General features: G+C 33.7%; 1 protein-coding gene across 1 annotated transcript in view; it reads right to left on the minus strand.

Annotated features, from left to right (window-relative positions):
- The window catches only part of LOC105176965 (exocyst complex component SEC6), a 20,497-nt gene extending 7,084 nt beyond the window's left edge, over nt 1-13,413 (minus strand). The window contains exons 1-15 of the mRNA XM_011099970.2: nt 13,060-13,413; nt 11,518-11,556; nt 11,249-11,337; nt 11,041-11,131; nt 9,928-10,017; nt 9,744-9,823; nt 8,912-9,004; nt 6,078-6,104; nt 5,881-5,988; nt 5,583-5,721; nt 5,448-5,486; nt 3,888-3,943; nt 3,655-3,763; nt 1,083-1,223; nt 810-989 (exon numbers count right to left, since the gene is read on the minus strand). Of these exons, the coding sequence (XP_011098272.1) occupies nt 810-989; nt 1,083-1,223; nt 3,655-3,763; nt 3,888-3,943; nt 5,448-5,486; nt 5,583-5,721; nt 5,881-5,988; nt 6,078-6,104; nt 8,912-9,004; nt 9,744-9,823; nt 9,928-10,017; nt 11,041-11,131; nt 11,249-11,337; nt 11,518-11,556; nt 13,060-13,188 (1,410 nt within the window). The 5' untranslated portion in view covers nt 13,189-13,413. The remainder of the gene's footprint in view (nt 1-809; nt 990-1,082; nt 1,224-3,654; nt 3,764-3,887; nt 3,944-5,447; nt 5,487-5,582; nt 5,722-5,880; nt 5,989-6,077; nt 6,105-8,911; nt 9,005-9,743; nt 9,824-9,927; nt 10,018-11,040; nt 11,132-11,248; nt 11,338-11,517; nt 11,557-13,059) is intronic.

Raw genomic sequence — 14,836 nt, forward strand, 5'->3', positions numbered from 1 at the left:
AATGTCAAATGACTAGACCTTTTGGTATATTCATGTCAATAAAGCTTAAAGACTTTGAGAGTTTTTCTTATTTCTTAAACTATCTAATTTTCCTTCACTGGAGAAACAATTTTTTGTTCAATAAAACACACTAACATGCCAACTGAGATGTATTTCAACAAGAATCATTCTAAAGTTTTCTCAATTATTTCCAATTATTATTTCCCTAACACAATGGTTGAGTGAAGTTAAGTAACTTTCATCAACCCAATGTGACTGCAATTCAAGGAAGTGCTTCAATAAAATGAACTTTACAGTTATAGTGCTTGGATCTTGCCAAATGGTTCTATCAAAATATAAGTTAGCCACTAAACATGCTTTCATGAAGTTTAACAGTGAGAAATGCGGCAAGATTTACAATAATAGGGAAAACAGGATACCCACACGCAATTCATATTTTTGTGGAGCACAAGTAATAAAACAGGATGCAACATAACTAGGTAATTTCACTGAAATAAGGTTGAAATACCTAAAGGAAAACTCGAAGGGAATAGTATGATTGGTGTGAACAAGATATAAAGCAAAATGACCTAGCGCATGAAAATTTGAATGATTTGTAACCACAATTTCCTATTGTCCTGAGATATAGGTAAAATGAAGAGATTTATCGGCTTCACAGGAATATATGAGTTAGCAATCCAACCAAATCGATCAAGCAAGCAACCAAACTGACGAGGAATAATTTCAAGAATTGATATAGCCATCTCGAATTTGATAGGATTGAGAGGCTGCTACATTGTAGGTTGGCAGACTACTCAAGTCAAACCTACCTGAATGACGGCCAAAGCAATTCTATATAGCATGACATCAGTACTATTTTCTCGTACAATCTGCACTTGCTCTCCAAGGATGCGAAACAAATCAACAGCAGCTGGCGTGTACAGCTTTCCATCCTCCGTTTTCTTTGGTGGCTGTACTTTATCAGCCTCAAGTATATTCAAGTACCATTTCTACAGAACAGGAGGACTTCAAATGACAATTTGACCAGACAAAGTAATTGGATATAAATAGAAAGCAAAGAAAATGTTCCTATGTCCAGTTACCCTGGTTGTGGCTTGCATTCGTTCAACATAAGTATTCATAAGGGGATCCATTGCACCGCTCTCTGAACAAACTTGAGCCAGAGTCTCGTCAACACCAAGTGCAATTAGATTATCTTGGTATTCAACTACCCAGCCAGTTACCTAATAACAGAAGCAAACATTATGAACCAAATAGTTCCAAACTAATCATATGCAGCCAAGACAGAAAGGATCAAGAAATTAACGGAAGCAGAAGCAGAATAATAAATGTACAATTAGCAAGAGGGAATATGGAGCAAAGATGAAACCGTATATACATCAGTAAACTCTGGTTGCAGAAAACAACAGCTATCTAGCCAAGATTATATCAATGTAAAGAATTTAGAAACTATAAGTTTCCATTTTGATCTAGGATTTAGCATAGTGAAATGAAAAGGAAAGCCAAAGCATTGAAAATTAAATTCATCACATTCTCCGGTCGTGGAAAAACAAGCATTAATTTCATAAAAATCTTGAACACAGAAATCATGTAAGATATAGTGAAATCAATGTATGAATGAACTCTCCATGAATATAAGGCTTAATTACGCTTGGACTCCCTTTTGAAATACGAAATTACACTTTCCTCCAAACAACATTCTTACACCCCTCTGAAAATTTTATGTTGAAGGACAGAAAATGCTAATATCAGCAAAAAAAATCTTGAACACAGTTAGACATCATGAACCATATAGTGAAATCAATGTACAATGAACGTCTCCATAAAGTATAAGGGTTAATTACCCTTGGACCCTCTTTGATAATGCGAAATTATACTTTCCTCCAAACAAGTTTTAAAATTACAGTTACACCCTCTCCATGAATTTTGTGTTGACCCCCTCACATCAGATTTTAGATGGAAAATGTTAACATCAACAAAAAAATGCATAAATTTTCAATTTTACCCCTCTTTCAACAATCCGTAGTAATATTTTTATACTTATAAGGGATGTAACATATAAAAAAGTAATTGTAATAAAATATTATTTCAGAATTATAGCCATTGGATAAAAAATAATCGTTAATGAATGGAAAAACTAGTCATCCTTTGGTGCTCTTTTTACTTTCTATATACAGGGTGAGGTTAACATCATTGTTGTATACATTTCTTGAAAATATCTTGTTTAAGTACTTTATCTAGTGCTTCAAAAAATAGATGCAATAATAGTGTTTACCTCACCTCATATACGTAAAATGGGGTACAACAAAATGACTAGTTTTAGATTCATAAACAGCTATGTTTTACCCTATTGGGAACAATATTTATTATAATTACATCATTTTAACTTTATACATATTACATTTATCCTCAGGGATAAAATTGAGAGTTTATGTAAATTTTTTCCTCACGTCAGTAGCATTTTGTATCCAACCCATAACGGAAGGGGGTCATTGTGGAAAATTCTTAGGGTGTACGTGTAATTTAGAAACATGTTTTGGGGAAAATGTAATGTCGTATATTCAAAAAGAATCCAAGTGTAATTAAACCTATGTATAATAATAAGACAATTTGTTATTTTTCATTTTATTAAACCAAATGAAGGAAAATGTATTCTTTGACTAAATCTAAAGATCAAAACATAGTAAAAGAATAGAGAGGAACCCTTTGAATAATGTAAAATTGAGGAAACTGAAACATCACTTCCCCAATTGTGTTACACGTCTATGTAAACGCACAAAATGAGCTTGAAAAAGCTGTAGATCAGAGGTAAAGTGTATCAGGGAAAGATTCTCTTATTTGAGGAAGCTTCCAGCAGGATGAAGTAAAACACTTGCGATTTGCTTTGCGTGAAATTATTGTCTCAAATGGGAAACGAAAGAATTTTGCAGAGAAGCCCAGTAAAAAGATGATGTTGGTTATTCTCACAAATAATTGACACTGCTGGAACATTTAATTGATGTTTTAGCTAAGTATGCCATCCAATGCTATATTCATGGTTAATGCTTCCATATGAGGAACATGTTGCTATTTCTTTTTAGGATGTACCAAATAAAGATGTTCCTAGACCTCTGACATTTTCATGCATATTTCCAGTCTATTCTAAATTTGAAATAATAATCTTATTATGTATAGCCCAACATTTTCAGAAAGAATCCTACCTTAAAATTTAATTAGGAAAGGAATTCCATAATTACTTCTGTTAACCACAAATGACTCTCAACTAAAAAGCCGATACAACCAAAAAGAGTTCAAAGAAGTAAATGTTTATATGTACATATGGTCCCCCCCCCCCCATCTCTCTCGATGAAAGAAAAACTTCTGTCAACCTGGAATATTATAGTTTATGTGTTTCTTTCAGAAGATACCAATTTTATTACTCAAAGAGAATATTGAAAGACCAATTTAGAAGACCAGCAGTTCACATAAAAAATAAAACTCAAAGGTCATTGATTAGCATAAAAAAGGTAGAGATCAACTATTTCCAAGTGCACTGTGTCATAACCCGTGATTAACAAGCATAACCATATAGCAGAAATTAAGGAGTTTTTTATACAAAATTCTTGAGATATGATATTAGTTCCAATATCAATAACTGAGGTTCAGATGGGATACCTTTAGTATCTCTATATTTGTCAGATCATTAGCTCTGTCACTGAGTAGCCTAAGCCACTGAATAAATCTCTCAGTGTAAAGATTCACCATGAGCTGGAATATTTCGTATCTAAAAGGATGGAAATTCGAACAAAGAAGCAAATTGTTATGGAAAAGAAAAACTAGTCCAACAAATCCTAATCCCCTTCAGGGGGTTGAAAACAGATTAGTTATCATGTTAAAACATGACAAACCTAGGAGGAAAGCATGGTGCAACATAATCGTATATATCTCCAAGCTCTTCACCAATCTGACATTAGCAGAAAAGTACACCAAGATCAAATATATTTTAAATAACTGACAAAGCAATACGTAAAAAGATAAGAATTGCAATATTTCGTTATTTAACTCCAATACATAATAAATCATGTAGGTCATCGTGTCTACATATGCACTGGTCTTGTAACCACTAATGTCTCACTAACAACATTTTTAGTATGTTGACACTGAATTCAAAAAGTCGGCTAGTAGGTATAGTTCCACATCTATATAATAAAACATAGTCAATGACGCTATCCACCTATGCGCCACATATATGCACAATTGGATAGCCTCATTAAACTCTATTTTGCAACATGAGAAATTACATATGTTGTTTTTTAATTAAAGTTGTTATCATACTTATGTAAAAGATTTTAATATTTGTTTAGATAAGTACATCAATAACTGACTTATCCTCAATCCTTTTTTATCCAATATGTACTTATTGATTACTTTAAATTTCAAAATTCTTTATTTATATTTTTTACTTTACTTAAAATCTAATGATATTAGATGTTTTCAACACAAATTGGTATCTTTTAATTATTTACTGTATACGTTAAATATTAATATTAAAACTTCAAGTAAGGGCCCACATTCATACACTTGAATAGTCTCATTGAATTCTAATTAGCCATATCATAGTAATAGTTCTTTAAAATATAAAATTCTGCTTATGGACGAATGAAAATACCCAATGTGATCCTTTAATTCAAAGAGATTACATTTTAGATTATTTAGCAATTCCTTATTTTTATATTTTCACATTTAAAATGTTCATTTTTGTTTTAATTTTTTTTTAAAGTATAATACTCCCATGCCTTGGCTCAGCTACTAACTAGTTGTGAGAAAGATAGAAGCTTGGTCCAAGTTTGTTCAGTTGAATGATTTTGCGGTTATTCCTGTGCCACTTCAAATCATGAAAAATATACTACATAGTACATACACTATAGGCTCCTCATAATGCCAATGAAATTTTGGTGGTAACAGTTCAGTACTCAGACTAAAGAAATAACAATATTCAGAGTGACAAACAGATTAATTTATTTCGGAAACCTTATAAGGAATTAACCTCAAGAATTATCAGTAAGATATTATAAGCATATGAGTAAATCATATTTTATAAATGATTCCAAGTGCTCAGTCAAATATTGTGTAAATTGGCGAGAAAAAAGGAGTAGAGAATGCACGGATCATGATTTGTTCAAATGTATTGAATGGACAAAGAAATCATATAGAAGCAACTTGCAAGGACACAGATGGAAAAAGCTTTGATAAAACACGAAAATAGGTTCTCCAAGCACTGATGCACTTAACATTATGATATACCATTTCGACCAAAATAAACATGATACCCTACAGTTTTCTACCCTAGAAGCAAATCAACTTTCAAATTTCTCCTGCTGCCACTATCAGTTAAAGAATCCAATAATAACTGATAATTTCTGTAAAATACCAGGATACATAGGTAATGGAAAGAGGTAGATGAATACCGTTCTAGCATCCTCTAAAGCTCCTTTTAGGTCCTCGGACTGAAAGGGATATTATTATCAGGACATGAGGATTGATTGAAAAGCTTATAAATTTTAGACTAGTGCTACATAACAGAAGCATCATATAAAATAAACCTCAGTGAGCAATCGGTCGAAACGTGCTTCAACGGACTTCCTTATTGCCTCATAACATTTATCCTTGTAGCCTTTACCTTGAACCTTCAACTTCTGCTGTGTAAGATTTCTAGAGGACGCTGATGAACTTGCAGATTTCCTAAGGAGAAAAAAAGGAAAGGAAGAAGAAGAAGAATTAACAACTGAGATTAACAAATTATGCAACGTTTATTTCAAAGTATAATTATGCACAAAAACATGGAGTAGGCGACTAAATCATGAGGTGAAGTGCTTAAGCATTAGTTAACCAGGTAAATACTTGGCATTTCTACGAGGATTTGCTATAGTCTCCATTGCACCATCTCCTTCAGCCTCAGCTGCTTCCACTGCTACTTGGTGGTCCAGGATTTCTTGCATTTCAACAACCCTTTTCATTTCAGGGGTAAAGCAAAGACAAACATTAGTACATAGATGAACCAGCCACAAATGGCATGGTCTCATTCTGATTGAACATACCTCAATGCACGAACCAGTGTCTGTGGGCTGCAAAAGAAAACTTACTATGATAAATGAGCAGCACAAAAATACGCAGGACAGTGGTTAAAAGCCAAGCATATAAATGAAAGATGAGGAATGGAATTCAGACTGTAGGTTGTACAGTTGATTAAATTTGAATAAATATAATACTCACTGAACTCTTGAAAGATAAACTTAAAATTCATTTATGGATGGCCCATTATGGAAACATATATATATATAGGTGCCAGGACATTGTGCAGATGTCATGATGACTGTCCCTGCTCTTTGTCTAGAATGATCTATGCGATTCGGTAGCATCAAATAAAGTCACAGCTATAAACCTACTAAGGATGTTCCTATAGTGGTTTGGTAATTGCTAGCCTGCATTCAAGAAGTGATCTATAAGGAATTCCATCTTATTCTTCAGTCTTAACAGCTAAATCAAAATCATCAACTTAATGCTGGACACTAATATAATCTTGCAATTTGTTTTCAAAATAAGAAGCTCCGGAAGTAATTACAGTGTTTTCACAGGTTTTAGATGTATGGCCAGCCGCACAGGAAAGTTAAGTACATCACCAGTGTACTACAACTAGCATCCAGGGGTGTTACACATCAATCACCACTTCATCTGACTTCGTCCAGAATAAGTTCAGATTTATGTAGTAGATTGCATCACCCCAGCTTTATTCTAGCAAGCTCAATCAATTCTGCAGGCTGAAATAATAGAGTAAGATGCAGAAAAGCACTTACCTTAAAACACAGCAAGTGCCATGGAACTTATCAGAAATTTTGATTGGATCAGTTGAAGATATAAATGTCAAATAGGATTTTAGTGAAAATAGTGTGAAGAACTTATTGTTCTTAGAAACACAATAATGAAATATGGCAATAATAGTAAAAGTTCCCCGAAGTATAAATATTTGCCTTTTCAATTTACTTTACTGGCAATTTTTCCCCAGGAAACAGTTGAAATAATTCATCCAGGAGTAAATTTCCCAGGAAACAGTTGAAAGAACTTGGAAAGTTTCCCAGACAAAGCAAAAGGGTATAACAAGCATATATAAAGAACAGATCAAGTAGCATGTACATAGAGTCTAAACTAACAAAAAGTCTATCTACAAATTTATTTTGGCATGCATGATGCATGCATTATCTGCACCAAGAAAAAAAAAACAAACAAACAACAAACCAAACCTCAAATAGCATTCTTGCTCGAAATTAAACAAGGTAATTAAGTTTATCATGATATGATGTATGAGTCCATAGTGTAAGACTAGCAAGTAAGCTGGGCGACAATCTATATGCGAAGTCATTCCAAGTAAAACAATTTTAAAGCCCATGCCAACCATGATGAGTCTCTAACTAAATGTAAAATGTCAGAAATTGACAGAGTAATTTATCATACGTGAAGCATTTTAGAAATTCTAATGTCAAATTATTCTTCAATAGTGGAAATACTAAGGCAATGAGAGTCTCCAGGAACTGAAAAGATATTATAATTGGAAATCTTACAAACAAATACCAAGCACCTTTAGGGACAGATGACAGCTTAAATTCATAACATTTCTATTAAGGGCGTTTCCTTAGTTTGTTATCAACAGATTGTTCAATGGGTTTCTGCCTACAGGCTTTGAGGTGCAATCATGATCAAAGGTTTTTGGTCTGGGGCTTCGTGATTGATCATGCTTTTAGTGTCAGTCATTGTTGCCAATGTGGTTGATAAGTTATGGGTGTCATTCCTAGTTCAAATTTACACTTTAAAGATTCCAGAGACATTTTCAAGAAGCCGTCTTGTTATACACTCAACCACTTGGGTAGATGCCTATTAGGTATGCTCAGTTACCTGCTTTATCATTGTTGTATCATTTCCAGACATTAAATTTTGAGCCCAGACCTTTAGAACAAGTTACTTTTTACTGCATTTGGATTGATGAATTGGGATTTGGAGAAATGATTTGAAAAGACTTTATATCAAAAGAATTTGAAAATCCACCAATACGTAAAAGTTCAAAATTAGGATTTGAAGTCCTTTGAACTTAGAGTTGTCCAAACAAATTCAAAGAACTTTTTATAAGGATTTGATTCCATAATTCCAAATTCATCAATCCAAATCCAAATCCAAATGTAATCTTGGATTCCTGCAGTATGAAGAATCAGCTTAACAAAACATTCCAGGACACCCAGCCCATGCTATGGAACTTTATAAAGAATTGAAAACAGCATCAAGAACAACTAAAAAATCGTTTCCACTACATTGAACAATTGAAAAAATCTATTTCCAATCAAGGTATTTACCAGGTGAATCCAACCTCATATCTTTCAATTTTCTTTCCTTAAAGACGAGAAAAATCAGCTCTATTATACTGCTGTCTGCAGTTGGTGTTATACCAAAGCTACAGGAGAAAAACCTTCAACGCTTTTCCAACATTAACCTCAAGTGATGTACGCGACAAAAACTTCATCAGTAAGACAATTAAATATTAATAGTCCTGCAACATGGACTCAATAAATATGCTCGGCCACATTGCTTCAATTTCATAAAAGAGAGTATTGCAAACACCAGCCCATGTTACATCATGAGCCCAATGACAAAAATGAACCTTCGAGCTATTAAATTATGCAAATTTTTAAACCACAAGATGTTATTCATTTTAATGTTTCAACATCATATACCTAAAAAGAAGTAAGTCATACTCCAAACAAACATTAATCTAGATATTCATGCACAAAATCTTTGCCAACCCTCATTTTCTATCCAAAAATTTAAACACCAAGGCAAAGAACAGGAAAAGTGCAATGTGTAAAAGCAAACCCTCGAACAAGCATACCTTTCTTTAGCAAGTTTGAAGAAGTTGGCGAAATGACCCCATAATGTTGTCTCAAACGTCTCCCATGTGCGATCTACTTCTTCAAAGTATTCTCTGTGCAATGTCGTACTCAATCAACCATAAAGAACACAAATAGCGCTCAAGTGCCTTATTAAGAACATCGTTAAAGCATGAAAGAATTAAATTTGAGAAACAGCTGCTCATGTTCTGACCTTTCTTTTCTGGGTAAGGTGTAATACTGTCATCTACTATATGTTGTGTTTTGACACCATTAGCACATTCCTCTGGTCGAACATTTTATCATTTTATTCCAACTCTCAAGATAGGAGTCGCAAAACAACATAAGCAACATACCATTGTCACCATTCTGTTAAAGCCTAAATTGGAGGAAAGCTTTTGCCATCATTAAAGCATGAAAGAATTGCATCTGAGATACAGCTTCTTATGCTCTGACATTCTTTTTTTGGGTAAGGTGTTATACAGTCATCTTCTATATAATGTGTTTTGACACCATTAGCACATTCTTCTGGTCAAACGTTTCACCATTTTATTCCAGGAAAGATAAATACTCTCAGCATAAGAGTCGTAAAACAAAATAAGCAACAATTATTGTGACCATTCTGTTAAAGTCTAAATTAGCAAAAAGCTTTTGCAACATAGCTTAAAAGGGTATTCGGGGACATGATGGCACAAGGATTGCCAATATGTCTCCGTTATACTTGACTAGTCAAGTACATTATTGACCAAAATATATTCAACTACCTTGGACAACATAGTCCTAACGTTACTTTATTACATAAAACCATCAGGACAAGTGCATGTAAACACTTACCTCAGGCGACCAACCTCTTCTTCATGAGATGATACAGCTGCTAATGCAAACCTTCGTTTCCCGTCCAGCGCAGTTAACCTCTATAGTTAATCAACCATAACAAATTCAGTAGCATATTACATAAGATTCAACATTTATTGGGTCAATTAGTAAGTAATCACATAATCCCAGAAAAAATCTCTACCTCGTAGGTGTTAATAATTTCCTTATCATTACTCAAGGAATTATGTGCTTCTGCAGCCTCCACAGAGATTGACATCATACCCTCCACATCCTGCAAAAGAAAAATGAAGTTAGGATGCTAGTAAACAGGTGCAATTCAAATAGAGAGATCATCTGAGACTCGGTAAGCATCAGTGACATAAGGAGATTCCAACTCCTTTAGCAGCTTGATACAGTGCAATCACATAATTGTTAGGCAGCAATTGGTATCAGAGAACAAGCTGGGAATAGAATCAATTTCCGAACCCAGGATTGCATATTTACTCATCGGGATTCCGGACTGTCATTCCTTCGGAATTCTCGTTTCCCAGAACTATGGCATTAGCCATTGCTTCTGCTCCTACAGGACTGCCCATTCCCGAGCTTGGGAAGGAACCAAAGTCATATTGAAATAGTTGTGCAGATACATAGAATACACATATATACAAAATAAGTTATTTTATTTTATGTCATGCGAAAATTTCGATATATATATATATATATATATATATAGTGTGCATGGAGATCAACATAAATATTCATAAGCCAAACATTTAAATTTACTATGTTCACATCAACATTACATATAATTTTCGCATGATTAATGTTTATTATATAATTAACATATAGTATAGCATATTTATAACATATATTTACACATATGTACACCCATACATAAGCAAAGCTAATCTTGTGTATATTTCCCACTTGCAAATTGTTCACATTAAATTTTCTTTTTTATCTTTATATACAAGTAGTATTATACTAAATATTTATAACATAAGACATATATAGAACATACGTACACTTGGATACTTTTGTCATTCATACACCTATTCTTGGATGCTAGAACCAAGCATGAGAACAGAAACAATTATAGAAGCATGCATCTATTCATTTCTCATTCCTAAGGCATATCAAGCATCAGACGTGCTATTTTAAGGCCATATTTTCCCATAACTTTATTCCACTCATAACTCATTTTAATCCTACCTATATATACTCTATTACACCAATCACCACTTAAGAGATTTAAGAAACGTCCTCCACATTTCGCAGACTAAGTGACACCAGAACACATAGGTGGTAAACTCACCTTCAGAGTCATGTTCAGATTATTCCTCGCATTACTGAGGAGCTTTACTTGCTCGTGATTTTCAATCAATGTCTGGCATTCTTGACATAATCTGTTATGAATGTAAGTTTTACATTAGCCTAAAACATCAATTAGCAAACACAGCAAATGCATTCTATTTTACCAAGGAATGGAGAGCATTTATAAAGTATGTACAGCATCTTCATACTTCTCAATCTCAACAAAATTCTCTCTGAGCTGAGTTATCGTCTTCTGAGACAAAGTCAGTGATTCAAGACCTGCCTGTGCCTGCTCAACCTGAATCCATAAATTCAAAGGAGAGACAAGTTAGACGACTGGACATACACCCAATCAAATATAACTTATACAGACTCCATAACCATATTCACTGCAAGCTGAAATGCAACATATTAACTTTCCATAATTAGTATTTAATATGAGAATGAGAAGGTATACAGGCTCAGGATCCATCTATACCTGTTCAGCAACCATTGTACTGAGTTGTGCATCATTTGCCTGACAACAAACCATAATCAAAATGTTCACCACCAAATATTAAAGTAATCTTTATTAGAATATGAGCTAAAAATAATTAACAGAAGGAAGAAAACTCAAAACTCGCAAAAGATCAATCATTTACTAATCCAACAAAACAATAGACACAAGAAGCAACTCTTAGAAAAGCTATTTCGAATACTGCCATTCAACAAAACATTGGTTATGGCACCAAGCTTGGAAGTAAGGCTCTATATATCCATGATGCTTGGTTTGCACCAACATCATTGCAGCAGAATTGAGAGTTAAAAGTTCAGATGACTTGAGATGGTCAATATCCCCTTTGTCTTGCTTATTGGGAATGAAAAGGGTGATACAGTGCGCATCATGCACAAAGATTAATGCAGTAAACTGGGTACTTAATCTCCTAACCTAATAAACTTCCTTTTGGTAATAGAGCAACCATTTCGTATGATGACAACTGATTTCTAATCTTTCAAGTATTAACTGACATATAGAAAAGAGAAAAAGGAAAATTTCAATTTATAATCTGATTAGTCCAAACAATAAGCAGGCACAGAGACAAATGCTTTCAGAAGATTTTCCACTCTAAAGTTAGTAATAAAAAGCACCTCAAGTCATTAAGATATAACAAATGATTAGTAGCACATCAATTCATTAAGATATAACAAATAAACATTCTGTACTACATTATCTCCTAATAAGATTGCAAATTTCTTCCATCTACATTATATTTACTACTAAAAGACCATACCAATTTCTCAACATTGCTTGCAGTGCTGCTATATACCATACAAATTCTACAAAGTAATGATTTCCTTAGTGACCTTTAATTGAATGTTTCACGTACATAGAAACTAAGTTAACAAACAGAAACATTGGTATCAGAAGAATCCTTGGTATCAAAAGAATCATGGGTATCAACAGACTGGGACCACAAAATTTATATTCGTACAGGCACAGAAAACTACAATACCAAACAATCAAGATATTGTGCTAGAAACGTAAAGGAAACTTCAATTTCCTAATCTGATTACCCCAACAAACACTGCAGTATCAAAATCTTGAATACCTAAAAGAACACTGAGCATGAATCAATTAGTAATAGCTTTCAAAATTTGCTGATCAGAAACTCCAATTGTAACAAAATGTTTTTGACAGAAATTTATTAACAAATGAAACATTCAACTATATCTTACTCTAAATTCAAATATCTGACCGATTATATCCCTTTCCGTCACTAGAGAATCCTTCTTCTGAATTTTTTCCCGTCGCCTTTAATCCCATACAAAATTTCAAATGAACTGATTTCCCTGAGGTCTTCAATTTAAAATTTCACAACCTAGAATTATAGGAAACCACAGAAATTTGCACAGATTTTTCACCAATTTAAATTACATGAGCTCACATGCGGCGAATACAAACAGAGGAAGCTACTGACCAAAATGAACGACACTTCATTGAGAAATTTCGTAATTTTATCAGTTAAAACTAAAAATAAACCTGTTGACGGGCAATGTAATCAGCTTTTATTGAAGCAATGGACTGCAATAAGTCCGGCAGCGGCAGAAGCTTCGCCACCTCTCTCACCGCCGCCTCCTTCGCCTCCACCCCTAGATCCTCGACCATCATTTTCCTCCCCTCCTCTCTATAATCCTAAGGTATTAACCCAAATTCTTGAAAATAAGCAGAACAATGGTCGAATTACTTACGAGCATCTAAATTCGTAATTTACAGTTCGGATCTCAACTGGATCATGTAGAGAAGATGAAGAAGAAAGAGAACGTGGTGTCCTTATTTGGACTAGGATCGGGTAACGATCCGATGACTCTCGAGTATTGGCTCCGGATCCGGTCAATTCCGGATCTTGGTTTCGGGTTTGAGCTCTGGGTTTTTTTTGTTTTTTTCTTGGGTTTGAGCTGCTGGTTGGCCCGACAAACTCCAGCGCGTTTACTTATTTGTTATTTTTTCTATTTGTTTTTTTATGATACAGACACGTCACTTATACGTATATTATAAATAATTTTTGGGAATGTTAGGGAGTGTTTGCGAGAGTTTTAAAAAAATATTTTTTAATTTTTTGCTCTCGAAAAGTATTTTTAAAATATTTAGAATGTCAACTTCTGCTTTTAAAATGAATAAAAAGAACGTTTTTAGGCCAAAAGCTATAAATACCTTAGGAGGTACTTTTAGTTGCTTTGACTTTTTTGTAAATAAATTCAACTTTATTTTTTTACTATTATACCCTTATCATAGCAATTTTGTTTCAATTTTATCGTTTTTAATTTATTTTTAAAATTATATATTTAAAATTGATATTGGAGTTTTCAAATAATTTAGTAATAATTAAGTTTATACATTCACATATTTACTATTTTAAATTTTTTATATTTATTTGTTGTATTATTTAATTATATTATTTCGTTCACATATTATTATTTGATTAATTAATAAATTTTTTTTTTTTTATGCAATCCTGTCCCAAGAGGGCAAACTCACTCTCATCAAATCAGTACTGCAATCTATCCCAAACTATGCAATGTCCTGTTTTCACACTCCACATAATCTTCTCAATGACATTAGTAGGCAAATGGCTTCATTCTTTTGGGATAGTGGGGATAAACAAAAAATTCATTGGTTGAATTGGGGAAAAATCTGTAAGACAATGAATGACAAAGTTTGAGGGATTTGGTATTTACATAGCTTTAATATAGCCCTCCATGCCAAGCAAGGATGACGACTTTTGCATATGCCTGATTCTTTACCGAGTAGAATGCTTAAGGTTAGATATTATACAGATACAAGCTTCTGTGAAGCTAAGAAAGTCTCAAATAATGCTTCGTACACATGGCAAAGTATACTAGCAGCAAAAGAGCAAGTACAAGCAGGATCTTGATGGCGAATAGAAGATGGAATGAGGAGGATAGGTGGATAACGAGAGAACATACCTTCAAGGTGCTTACTCCATCAAATACACTGGATTCACACGCCAAAGTTAGTGAGCTCATTGCAGCTAATGGATAGGATTGGAACATAGAACTGGTAAAGCATATCTTTGCACTGAAAGAAGTCGAGTTGATTCTTTCTATTCCATTGGGAAGGATGACATAGGATCAGATTATTTGCCACCGTTCAAAGAAGGGGTAATTCTCAATTTGTTCGACGTATAACATGCATCATCGTTTATTAGCCATGACAAAGGGGTTGACAAGCATTGAAGACTCCAAAGAAAATTGGCAGTTTGTATGGAATCTCAATCTACCCCCAAAAATGAGAATCT

This window comes from Sesamum indicum, linkage group LG2, assembly GCF_000512975.1.
Source record: "Sesamum indicum cultivar Zhongzhi No. 13 linkage group LG2, S_indicum_v1.0, whole genome shotgun sequence".
In the NCBI taxonomy this organism is placed as follows: domain Eukaryota; kingdom Viridiplantae; phylum Streptophyta; class Magnoliopsida; order Lamiales; family Pedaliaceae; genus Sesamum; species Sesamum indicum.